At 49.9% G+C, this 12,984-nt stretch overlaps 1 protein-coding gene across 11 annotated transcripts in view; it reads right to left on the minus strand.

Annotated features, from left to right (window-relative positions):
* Window positions 1-12,984, minus strand: part of MARCHF10 (membrane associated ring-CH-type finger 10) — a 109,344-nt gene that overhangs the window by 3,162 nt on the left and 93,198 nt on the right. For 6 of the 11 annotated variants that reach the window (XM_054537236.2, XM_002827691.5, XM_054537231.2 and 3 more), the window contains 2 exons: window positions 7,340-7,453; window positions 1,072-1,114 (listed from right to left, as the gene is read on the minus strand). In XM_054537236.2, the coding sequence (XP_054393211.2) occupies window positions 1,072-1,114; window positions 7,340-7,453 (157 nt within the window). The remainder of the gene's footprint in view (window positions 1-1,071; window positions 1,115-7,339; window positions 7,454-12,984) is intronic. The other 5 variants (XM_054537227.2, XM_054537228.2, XM_054537229.2 and 2 more) reach the window with 1 other exon arrangement.

A 12,984-nucleotide genomic window follows, 5' to 3' on the forward strand; every position in this document is an offset into this window, starting at 1 on the left:
AATGGTCAGTTCGGCTTCGCAGGGCTGCGTGCCCGGAATAATAAATTGGCTTCTCTAGGGTCGTAATCTGGGCCCCACCCCGAGCAGCTTTGAGCTGGTTCGCGCCTTCCAGGCAGGACTACTGGGGGTCCTCAAAAGCACCCCCGCGGTCGGCTGTGTCAGGATCACCTGGGTCCCGTGTGAACACGATTCCAGGGCCCCACCCCATCGCCTGAAGCGGAATCTCTGGGCGGGGCCCAGGAATCCGAGTTTTTGGTGAGTTCCCGGGTGATTCTGATGGCAAAGCCCATGTGGGAGCCACTGTTCTAACGGCTTTTGGGACAGGCAGTTGTGAAATTTTCCCTTAGAAGAATCTGTGGGGACCCAGTTGTCACACACCCCTGGATTCACTGCGGTGTTGATTCTGCCTCCTAATGAAGTTCTTCCCGAGTCTGACTTCGAGCCCGCCTGCTTTATTAAGCACGTTTTTCTCCAGTCGGTTTTTTTTTTTTTTAAATGGAAAAAGGAACAGGGAGAAGACTTTCCTCGAACCTGTTTGCAGAGAGCCGTGTTGCCCGCTTTGAGGGCCCTTTCTCGGGAGACCTGTTTGCTTTGTTCAACCTCTGAATTCAGCAGACCCAAAATCCACCAAGGCCACTAGCTTATGAGTGAATGTGGTCCCTTCAGGTAAGGGCCAGACAGCCCCTGCCAGGGCTTGGGGAGGGTTTTCCTAGAGGAATCCTGGCAGTAAAAAAACCAACCCCCAAACTCTCCAAGTGCTGGACGCTGGAGAATCCCAGCAAGGAAAAGGAACAAATCTTATCTCATGCCGGAAGATAACCTCTTCCCTTTGTTGGCGCTTTTCCTTGCGTTCAGGATGAATTAAAATTCTTATCTGCTCTGCATCCAGTGGACTTGGCCTCGCCTTCCTGATTGTTTGCTGCGGCTGACTTTCCCAAGCTTTGTGGGGTTATTTTTGCCTCTGGGTGGTGGTCATTCCTTCCTTCCATGGCACTAGGTTCCACACAGTTACAGAAAAAGAGGAATTTAGCAAACACCCTCAAAATGGCAGGACTGGCCCCCAAAACCTACTTTCATTTTCCTCTGTTCTGGGTTGTGGGTAATTTCTTGACAACTACAAGAAAGAAGACAACGAGAAATGAATTGTTTTTTCCAATACAATTGTGAACAGATGTATAACCTCCTAGTTGCAGGAACGTTCTAGGAATCCCTTACACCACCTTAAAGGGGCAGGAAAATGGGCAGAGGTGCTGAGGGCTGGGTGAGTGCTAAGCATTGGCAGGGCTCAGCCTCATCCTAACGAGAGCTGCAGCCATAACCTGGGTCACCTTTGCTGTCTCGGGCTTCTAAATCTGGCAGTGAGAACAGACTCGCTTCCTTTGAGCAATTGATCTGAATAGCAGAATCCCATTCTAATGGTCCGAATCACATTTACAGGCTGTGGGGGTGAAGGCCGTGCTAATTGGCCACTTGCCTCACCACTGGCTTTGAAACAATCGCTTGTATTCTCTGCCCGGCAGGAAGCAGCAGACCCATCAAGGCCCTGGGCTCGCTCTTTGTTCTGACTTTATGGCATTTTGTGCCACAATAAGAAACACTGTGTACTCCGTGGGAGCCCATTGTGCCAGGCTGCAAGGATGTGGGCTCCGGTGCAGAGGGCCTGGTGCTCTTCCCCAGGAAGAAGAGGGGCTTTGTGACAGGCTGGGGGACAAAACAAGGGGTGCTGGACACTGTTACTGAGGCAACTGCCTGGCCAGTGTGGAGGCAGCTTTAGTCCCTGGGACCATTTCTGTGCCCAAGGAGAGGGAGGACAGGGGAAGGATGGAATTTCATCTAGAGTAGCAGGTCCTGGTTACCTGGTAAATTATGCATCAGGACTGGGCTAGCCACTGCCTCTGTTTTCTCTGGGTTCCTGAGATAACCTCCACCTGCCTCTAGATTTTGTGCCAGCTGATCGTATCTATCTCATCAACTCTTGTTCCATCAGGAAACTGCATCTTGGTGAGTGGGAAGTTTTTGTAACTGTGAACCAAACCTGGGCTTACCATATTTTGGGTTGATCTGGTCCTTGGAGGGAAGAGCTTTCGGTTTTGTAGAAATGATGTGGATGGGGACGGGGGTAGCCACAGTCCATCCAGTCTCACACGTGAATGAACCAACGGGGATTTGAGAATAGCTTCTAGATCCTACCTGCCCCTCTGGCCAGGCCCTGGGCTGCCTTCCCCTGCACCTAGCCTGAAGTTTTCCACCATTAACGGCACACCTGGGGCAGAAGACAGAGGAGGGTCCTCCCTCCAGGAGATCGCTGTAATAATCAGATAGAGACAAGACCTGGGATGGGAGGAAGCCAGGACACGGGGGATGGGGGACCAGGCCCTGACAAATGGAGTGCTCCGTGTGGGGGCTGAAGCGGAAGGAAAGGGAAGGCAAGGCCGTTTAGCTTCACCTTGAAGGTGGGGTAAAGTGAGGCTGGTGAGTCCTGTCTTCTCTGGAGATGCTCCCCGACGGCCGGAAAGGCCAGCTTCCTGCAGGCCACTTGCAGAGGCGAGCATTCAGTGCTTCCGCCAGCCTGTCCCTCACCCCGGACCCACCCCTGTCCTTCCCATGTCTGATGCTCCCACGCGGGCCCCCTTATTACCCCGTGCCATTGCAGCAGCCTCCCGGCTGGTTTCTTTCCCCTCCAATGTGGCTGCCCAAGTTCTCCTCCCGAAACCCACATCTCCTGGCCTGCCAATCCCAGGCTGGAAACCGTTCCATGGCCTCCAGAGCCGCTCACAAACCCTTCCCGCCCCGCTCCCTGCCTGCACCTTAGGCTCATTCTCTACCCTCCCTGGCCACACACCTCCCTGACTTTCCCCAAACATGCAGGTCTTTCCATGCCTCTCTGCGTTTCCATTTCCCTCTGCATGGAATACTCTCTCCCATCGCACCTACCCTTGCCCAAACCCTTCAGGATTCTGGGTCAACATCATCCCCACGGTGGATCCATTGGTGAGAGCAATAATGAAGCCGGTTTGCCACCAGGCTCCCAAAGAAGTGGGAACACTGACTGCAAAAGGGACAATCTGATTGGATGAAAAGCAAGGCCTCAGAAGCATTGGCACGTGTCCGCAAAGAGCCCAGCTAGAGGTCTGTCCTAGAGGAGGAGTGGAAGGAGGGGCGAGAATGCCAGCGCCCATTTCATCCGACTGCTCTGTGTTCCCCACGTCTGACCCAACCTTCTGTTACAACACAGGCACATTTGTGGATACTCTTGGTTACATGTGTGTTCTCTCCTTAGACTCTGAGTCTCTTCTGGGAAAGGAGTGTCTTAATCATCTTTGTATTCCTAGAATCTAGTTTAGAGGCTAGTACGTAGTAGGTTCGCAAAAAGTCTTTGAATAGCGGCTGAGGTGGGAGGATTTCCTGAGACCAGGAATTCAAGACCAGCCTGGGTAAACTAGCAAGACCCCATCTCTACAAAAAATAAAAAATTAGCCAGGCGTAGTGGTGGACGCATCCCAGCTCCCCAGGAGGCTGAGGCGGGAGGATCACTCCAGCCCAGGCATTCAAGGCTGCAATGAGCTGTCATCCCGCCAGTGCACTCCAGCCTGGGCAACAGTGAGACCCTGTCTGAAAAAGAGACAGAAAATCTTTGAGTAAATAAATATATGTTGAACTTGGAAGTATTCCTTTACCTAGAATATTGTTCTCTCTGCAAATTTTGTACTATCAACTTTCTCTAAAACATAACTCAGGACTCGCCTCCTGGAAAAAGTAGGTTCTGATTCAGTGGTTGACTGTGCATCAGAACGTTACTAAGCACCTATTAGGTACTAGGCATTTTCTAGGCACCGGAGGCCTGTGAGATATAAAAGAGATAAAGGTTCCTGTGCCCAAGTTGTTAATAAGTGCCCCCAACCCATGCGGGCCACTTCCTTATCTGGCAAAATCATTTGGGACGTCAGTAAACACTCAGTGTTCCTGGCATCCATAGTGCCAGGGACATGGTCAGCAGTCAGATGTGACTCACTGTGTGCCCAGCATCATAAGAGACAGGCATAGAAGGCCTGGCTTTGCATTCAAATAGCTCACAACTTCACTAAGGAGACCAATTGTTTATGGGATTGCAGGAAACCCCAGGAAGCCCTAGCCAGGGAAGAGCTTATATTGTCAATTTCACAGCCTCTAGGAATTCACTGGGTCCACTAGTTCTCTTGCACAGGTGCTACTTTCCAGTTATTTCCTGGTTTTATAAATATGTGTCTCCTCTTTCAACTCCTTCACAAGCTCTTTACGGAAAGGGACATCAGGGCGTCATGTCTAGTGTCTAGTAGCTTCTTTCCCTGATCCTTATCTCCGCACGTGGTACAGGGCAGTGCATGAATGGATAAGAAATGATCACCACCATTAACAGGCATTTGTCAGCTGGGCGTGGGGGCTCACACCTGTAATCCCAGCACTTTGGATCACCTGAGGTCAGGAGTTTGAGACCAGCCTGACCAACACGGCGAAACCCCGTCTCTACTAAAAATACACAAATTAGCTGGGCACAATACATCGATAATCCCAGCTACTCAGGAGGCTGAGGCAGGAGAATCACTGGAACCCGGGAGGCAGAGGTTGCAGTGAGCTGAGACTGCGCCACTGCACTCCAGCCTGGGTGACAGAGCAAGACTCTTGTCTCAAAAAAATAAAACAAAAAAACAAAACAAAAAAAAAACAGGCATCCGTCACTGGGTCTCCTCATGAGACACAACCAAGAAACACAATGTGAGTGAGTTCTCCAGTTCTGGTAGATAAAGGAGAGGGAAGGAGGGCTTCTCTCCTAACTTAGTGCCTCTCTTTTGCTAAATGTTACCATCAGATTCTGAGTGTTTTCTACAAGAAATTACTGAGATGCAAATCAAGAAGTGTGAATTTAACAAGAGCCAGTTGGTTTCCTACTTTCATTTGGGTGCCTTTTTTTTGTTTTTTTTTTTTAAACAGGGTCTCACTCTGTCACCCAGGCTGGAGTGCGGTGGCACAATCATGGCTCACTGCAGTGTCAGCCTCCCTGCAGCATCAATGGCACCTGGCCTGGGTGCCTCTTAACTGGTTATCTGTACCTGTTATTGCTCGGTGGTCTAAGTGGGTGAGATCAATTTCAGGGTTTCTCCAATTCAATGTGAGCTTGTGGTAAGAGAAGAGTGTCCCTGGTCCCTCCTGCTGCTTTTTGCTCTGGTTCCCAGCTTGCTCCTTGCAACTTCTTCCTAGTCCAGGACAGATTTACTGGAAGTTTCTTTAGAGGCAGTGCTTTAGGGCTTTGGTCTTCATCCATTGGGTTGTACTGTTTGTCATTTGTCATGTTTGCTTTGCAAGCCTGGTGGCTAATGTTGCTTGCATTGGCTCACTGCTCTTGGGGCCATCTGTAACCTATATCAACCCCGGATGCTTTGAAGTTCAATGTGCAATAAAAAGTTCATTAAAAAGATGTGGAATCATGAAAATAAGGTTACAGAAATGTTAACAAAGGATCATTTCCTGCTTCTAGTACTTTTCTTTTTTTAAAAATGTATTTCTCTGAGAAATTTATGTCAGCATTAAAACCATGGAAGAGTTTAGGAAGGACAGGCCTGGGTCAAAAGGAGGGTGAGATTCTTGAGGAGATATCTTGGCAGAGCCCCAGCCTGTTTTCTTAATTGAGAGCTCAGGGTCTAAGGAGAGAATGTAAGTCAGAAAAAAAAAAATCTAGGTTTCTTATGACTAACAGTTTGAACCCAGCTTTTTTTTGAGACGGAGTCTCATTCTGTCACCCAGGCTGGAGTGCAGTGGCACAATGTCAGCTCACTGCAACCTCTGTCTTCTGGGTTCAAGCGATTCTCCTGCCTCAACCTCCCGATTCCTGCTGGAATTACAGGCGTGTGCCACCACACCCAGCTAATTTTTTTGTAATTTTAGTAGAGACAGGGTTTCACCCTGTTGGCCAGGTTGGTCTTAAATTCCTGACCTCAAGTGATCCGCCCAGCTCGACCTCCCAAAGTGCTAGGATTACAGGCGTGAGCCACCACTCCCAGCCCTGGCATTTTAAATAGGGATGGTTCTAAATGGATGGAAACAGCCCATGGTCTTACAGGGTCTGCAGCCATGTAAGGAATTACATGTGGAATTACATATGGCAGGTGTCTCTTGCCCATGTGAAGTGACTGGGGAGAAAGTGAGAGAGAGAGGAAGAGAGGAGAGAAGAAAATAAAGAGAAGGAAGGGTGTACAGGATGGGGTGGCAGTGTCATTAAAACTGCCTCGTGGCACCATCTGTGGCTTGTCTACTGCCACACTGGCTCACTTTCCAGTCATGACCTTCTGACACAAGCAGAGGTCAAGAGACAAGCCAGAGGTCAAGAGCCAAGGCTCAAGAGGTATCCTGGGATCCAAAACACTGCCAGCAGACCAGCCCCTGGCATGACCTTAGGGGTAAGGGCGGTAACCTGTCCTCATAATGTCCCTGCCTGGCCAGGCGCAGAGAGGCATTTGACAAAGAAGGAAGTCCCTAGGGGCACAAGGTGCTGATTTGACAATGACCACGTGTACTAAGACACCGCAGAGGTGGACCTGTCCAACTCCCTCATTTGTGTTGACTTTGTTAAGGCCAGGCTCCAGTTAGGAGGAGGACTAGGCTTCTCCCTCCACACCATGGGGCCTCCTAGAGAGCCCCACTTCTGCTGAAGGAAGGGCAGCCACAGATGATCACTCCTGGTAAACATATTGTCTTCTCTAATGACAAATGGTGCCACCATCATCATCTTGGTTTCTTGGCAGCCTGTCTCTTTCAACAGGTAGATATGCTTCCTCTTTTTCTTTCTTTCTTTTTTTTTTAAATCTTCATTTTTGTAGAGATGGGGTCTCGCTGTGTTGCCCAGGCTGGTCTCAAATTCCTGGCCTCAAGTGATCCTCTAGCCTCGGCCTCCCAAAGCGCTGGGATTATAGGCATGAGCCATCACACCCAGCCAGGTTCCTCTTTTTCGCAGGTCCTCCATGTTTGGGTGCCCACACATAATACACAACCAGCCCCTGCATCCTTGCTATCCTCTATTTTTGGGGGGGCAAATATCCCTAGAGGCTCACTCACTTATATGACCATTGATGACCATTTAATTACTACTCCTGTTTAATAATAAGCAATTATATGATCGTCATTTACTTTTCAGCCAGGGGGTCACCGTGTATACACTTAGCAGCTGCTAAATCTTAGTCCTAACAATGACAGTCTCATATCCTCCCAAGCAACCATGAGGACCTCAACAGCTTGCAACATCTAATAAACAGCACTGCAAGGTTTTCAGGGCTGCCACCGGAAAGCTCTGGGTCACAGCCAGACTTACCCTGTCTCTTTCCACCCGGTTGTGGTTGAGCCTCATGAGTTCTGCAAACCTCTGCTCATAGAGGTGAAGCAGCAGCACCAGGTACAAGCCTGAATTCATCAGCTCATTTTGTGCCTACAAATGGAAAAGAAAGCTCTTCAGCTCGTCTGTAAAATAGTCATGGTCTAAATTGTGGGATGCAGAGTAACAAGGCTAAGAGGTGACAAGCACTGGGACAAGAGCCCAAGCTCCAAGGCAAGGCCTGCTCTTGGGGACCAGAAGACAGAGCAGGAGGAGGTCCCGGGTAGAGGCCAGGGCAGCCACTCCGCTGGGATTTTTTACTATCTAGTGGAGGATGCTCTGAGAAAGTTCCATTTTCCAGGCTCGATCCCATTCCACATTTATTGAGCAGTTACATATGCAAAGCCTTGAGCTGGATGTTGTGGGGAACACAGGGCAAAAAGCCTCAGAACTGCCTGCTGGGAACCCATCACCTGGTGTGGGGGAGAGAACTTCATCCGTAAACAGCTCCAGTACAAGCTGGATGCGTCGAGTGCTACAACAGAGATGCACCAGGCCTTGTCCATAACGTTCTCAGCAGTCACAGATGTCCCTTCGTGAAAGGCTTCCTGAGGAGCCTCATTTGCCCCCATCATTCCTTCACTCCCCAGTCCCTAAGCATTCGTCTTGATCTTGCATACCACCGTTTGCACTTGTTAACGTTTCCGCTTTTTCTTGAGGAGTGAGCTGTGTTTTTTTTCTCGCTGGTGCTCAGAACAGGCACTACACAGGGAGGATGTGATGGTCTGGCTGGCCGTGGCACTTGGGCTTCTCTGTCCTCAGCACTTGGGCTTTGCTGCCAAGAGTGGCTGTGCTCACTCTAGACCTTTCACAGACCCTCCATAAATCAGTGGTATTAGTAACAACTACTCCTATCCCTCTATAGGGGAAGGAGGGGAAGGCCCTTTCAGTCCCCATCTTTCCCTTGAGTGGGGGTCTTGGGATGGGCCAGGCAGTGCTCACGAAGCCACCCAGCCCCCGGGGACTAGAGTCCCCAGCAGAGGACATAGCCCCTTCTGTCACCCTTGGGAAAGGTTGCATCTGTGACTCTTTCAGCCCAGGATAACGAAGCGTGGGCATGAATGACACAGTGAGCACTCAGTGTCTCATCTGCCTTCTTCCTGCAGCAGCGCGGGTGCCACATCTTCCCGTTCTCATTAGATCCAGGGCAGCTCAGGAGGTTGGCACAGAACCCACCTCTCCCAGGACCAAGCAGCTGCCAGAAAAGGCACAGAAGTTGAGCAAGGATTGATATGCTCTTCCTTCTGAATCGGGGCCAACTCTGGATCTTGGTGACAGCTGGCCCTGAGATCACTGCTGCAGGCCTCTCCACCATTCTACAGATCCATCTTCGAAGGCCCCAGTCCTCTGTCCTTGGCAGTTAGCCTCCTATTTTTAGCCTTTGGTCATGTTTTTTGTGCTCTGCTGACCTTGGCCTAGAGTAAGTAGAGAACAAGTTGCTTGTTTTCACTATTTCTGTTTTATTTATTTTATTTTATTTTTGAGACAGACACAGTCTTGCCCAGGCTGGAGTGCAATGGCGTGATCTCAGCTCACTGCAACCTCTGCCTCCCAGGTTCAAGCAATTCTCCTGCCTCAGCCTCCCGAGTAGCTGGGATTACAGGTGTGCACCACCATGCCCAGCTAATTTTTGTATTTTTAGTAGAGATGGGTTTCATCATGTTGGCCAGGCTGGTCTTGAACTCCTGACCTCAGGTAATCCACCTGCCTTGGCCTCCCAAATTGCTGGGATTACAGGCATGAGCCCTGCCTAGCCACTTTTTCTGTTTTAATTGCCCCCTCCTGCCCTCCCCATGAGTCTGTGCCTGCCTCCGACTGTCTCGCCAACCACCTTTTCTGAGAAGCCTTCCTCACCTGGCTTTTAGCTCCTCCTCACCAACAAAGCCTTGGCCCTTATTTGTTTACCTCGTCCCCGGCTTCCTCCTGCAAAAGCTGCCAGTGGTTCTCTCACCAGTGCTCTTTGCCAGCCAGCTTTTATGCTCGAGACACCGGGATGCATAATGACAAATCAATCAGCTAGAAAATGGCTTGGAACTATCAGGTTTGTCAAAGCATTCAGGGAAATCATTTGCTTTTTATGACTCAATAAGGCCCAGAGGCATGCAGATGGGAGAATATCCACTAATGTTTTCTGCAGATAATTTGAAAAGTCACTTCTAGCAGATTGTGTCTCTTCTCTGGTCTGTGGGAGGGAACCTGTCACACGGCGCCATCAATCTCGCCGGCTCGGTTCCTTTATGTGCGCCCTTTGCAGAGCTGGTGATGCTCGACAAAGGGGCTCAGCCCACCAATCAGAGCAGGCGTGTGATAGTCAACTCCAAATCAGCTTTTATACTCCTGAGCTACAAGTGGGAGGGATTTGTTAACTCAAAGAGTTCCACCGCACTTGGCTGGCCAGGGCCAAATGAACGAGGTTTTGGAGCAGGGCTTACTGGAGCTACCGCCCATCCACTCCTTCCTTGTCCCAATCACATCACACTTTGACTCCCACATGGAGTTCCCTTTGTGTGCCAGACTGAAGGGAATGAGGGTGGCATTAATAGGAGGGGGCGGGGACATTAAAAAAGAGAAGGCATGTGAAACAGCGCAAAAGGGCTCCGGAGATCTCAGCCCACCTGCCAGCTGTTTTCTCCATTTTGCTAATATTCATTTAGGCCAAGAGACCTGCTACTGATGGAAATTCTCAATATATTCCACTTAAAGAAGCTGACAGCCTGGCTGAACATTCTATCAAGTCTTCAAATATATTCAAGAGTGCTCCTAGGTATAAGGGTGATTAGGTGGCTGCGTGTGTCTGAGGACATGTCTCCTTGGCTGAGATGGAGCCAGGCCAGGCCTGTGCTTCGGAGCAATGACAGCCCGAGGCCCACTGAGACTCTCCTGTGTGGCAGAGCAAGGATGGCAGGGGTGTGTTCCAATGCAGTGAGCAGGGGCCCCTGGAGTGCACCTTACCTGGAAAGCACTGCCGGCTAAGGTGGGCAGTGTAGGGCCACCAGACACTGTGACTTTAGGCAGAGTTTTAACTGTGCAGGGCCAAAGGGACTCAATTTGTAATGGAGGAGAAGTAACCTCTGTTCTGCCTGTTTCCTCAAAGTGTGATAGTAAACTGAGCTAATATATGGGATCTCACAAAACAAATGCATCCTACAAGAGGTAAGATTTAAAGACAGGATTCCAGATAAATTGTCTGGGCGTTAAGATCTGTGAAGGCAAGGCCTGCATCTGTCTTGTTTGCTCCTGACTGCTAGTGCCTGGCCCAGTGCTTGATGTACTGTGCATGCTTTATAAATATATACCCAGATGAAGCAACGAGAAAAAAATGCATAATTGTAATGGATCAGACACTGACCCATTCAGTCACAACTTTTGAATCTAGTGGCTCCAGGTTTAACAGGCATCAGAAATACTGAGCAGGCCTTTTCAAACACAGTAGCTAAGCAGTCCCCTCCCCTCCCCTCCCCCTTCTCCTCTTTTTTTTGAGACAGAGTCTCACTCTGTTGCCCAGGCTGGAGTGCAATGGTGTGATCTCGGCTCACTGCAACCTCCGCCTCCCAGGTGTAAGCGATTCTCCTGCCTCAACCTCCCGAGTAGCTGGGATTACAGGTGTGTGCCACCACTCCCAGCTAATTTTTGTATTTTTAGTAGAAACAGGGTTTCACCACATTTGGCCAGGCTGGTCTTGAACTCCTGACCTCAAGTGATCCACCCACCTTGGCCTTTCAAAGTGTTGCAATTACAGGTGTGAGCCACCGCACCCGGCCTCACTGCTCCTCCTTTCCTCCCTGCATTTCTGATTCAGCTGGATTGGAGTGGGCCCAAGAATGTGTACTTCTAACAAGTTCCCAGATGATGCTAGCTAACGCTACTGGTTTGGGGACCACCCATTTTTGAGAACCACTGATCTAAACTAAGGATGAGCACTTGGTAGCTGCTAAGCTGAATCTGGCCTATGGATGTGCTCCGGTTGGATGGAAGGAAGCAAGAAGGAAGGCAGAAAAGAAGAGCATGACCATCTTTAGTTGGGGAGAGCACTTTCCATTTTGCCACAAATGCCACCATGCCCAATGGCAGGATACGTAGAAGATTACCATCATTTGTTGTCTGCCTGGCGTCTGTGGTATTTGAGTGTGTAACCTGTGACCTAAGCTTTCCTTAAACCTGTTTTCACCTCATCCATTTTGGAAGCTGGAATGTTGTTTGGCTCGCTGCATGCTGCTATCCAGGAGTTCTGCCCTCCACCCCAAAACCAAGTGCCCAACCAGCAACCTGCTTCCAGGCGACAGCCAACGCTGACAGGAGCAAATGTAGGCTTGCCTCACACACAGCACTACCAAAAGAGTCAGGGGAAAGGAGGGCTGTACTGCCACAGGCCCTGACAGACCTAAGATGAAACCGCCAGGTCCCTGGGACCCCACAGCTGCTCTTGTCTAATGATCCCCTCTCCAGATGCTTGTAGGAGTTCCTAATCTAGCTGCTTGAGGCCTGGTAACAGACCTTGACCTTGGGGCTCATACTAGAATAATCCGAGTTCAGTGCCCTGTTAGCGCCTGTGAGCAGCATCTGCCCTGCTCCCACCAGAAGTACAGAACTAAGGTAGGAAAACGTGCTCTGACGGGAGCCCCTCCACACCCTCAAAGGCCACCGACAGTGCTGACCGGGCATGTAGAGGACACGCCCTGATCTGTGCTCAGGTCCCAGGGGAGGCGTCCATCCCAGATGCCACAGACTTTACTCCCAAGGCCCAGTGGACAGAAGGCCCCGCTCCTCTCTTTCCTTCCGCTGTTCAACATCTCTTCTTCAGAAAGGCCTTCTCTGGTTCAGAGAGCAAGTCGGAGTCCCGCAGCTGTTCCCGCAGCGGCCTGCACGGTCCTCGTTTTGACTTCCACCTGCAGGAATTGCTGGCTGCAGTCTTCGCTGCTGGTCGGTAGCCCCTTGCGGGTCTTGGGTACGGCAGCATTTTCAGCACAGTATCTCACAGGCAGCAGGTGCTCAATAAGTATTTGAAAAGTTAGTTAAACTGGCTGAGTGTGGTGGCTCACACCTGTAATCCTAGCACTTTGGGAGGCCAAGGTGGGAAGATCACTTGAGCCCAAGATTTTGAGACCAGCCTGGGCAACAAAGTGAGACAGACCCCATCTCTCAAAAAAAAAAAAAGCAGGGTGTGGTGGCACACACCTGTGGACCCAGCTACTTAGGAGGCTGAGGCAGGAGGATCCCTTGAACCCAAGAGGGACCCTGGCCCTATCCCAGAGCTGGGGTTAGACCTGGGTTGGGCCTGTGTATCACCATTTTAATAGAAAAAAAGAAGACCTGCAGCTAAATGTTATAAGTTATCATTTTGGGTGGTAAATTATAAGGAATTTTTGTATGGTTTTTGTAATTAAACAAAAGCAAAAAAAAAAAAAAAATTCTAAGTGAGAAAATATATAAGAAAAACAGTTCACCAGTCAGTTAGTTTGAGGTCAAGTGAGAACCAGGCTGAGCTGAAGCCAGTTCTAGGTTTCTTTTGGTTTTGCCCCTTTTTTGGTACATGTGTAGATTTGTACACGTCTAGAAGTGGTGCCACTTCTCCAGAAAGGAACCCA

The sequence above is a fragment of the Pongo abelii genome, chromosome 19, assembly GCF_028885655.2.
Source record: "Pongo abelii isolate AG06213 chromosome 19, NHGRI_mPonAbe1-v2.0_pri, whole genome shotgun sequence".
NCBI classification, from domain to species: Eukaryota; Metazoa; Chordata; class Mammalia; order Primates; family Hominidae; genus Pongo; species Pongo abelii.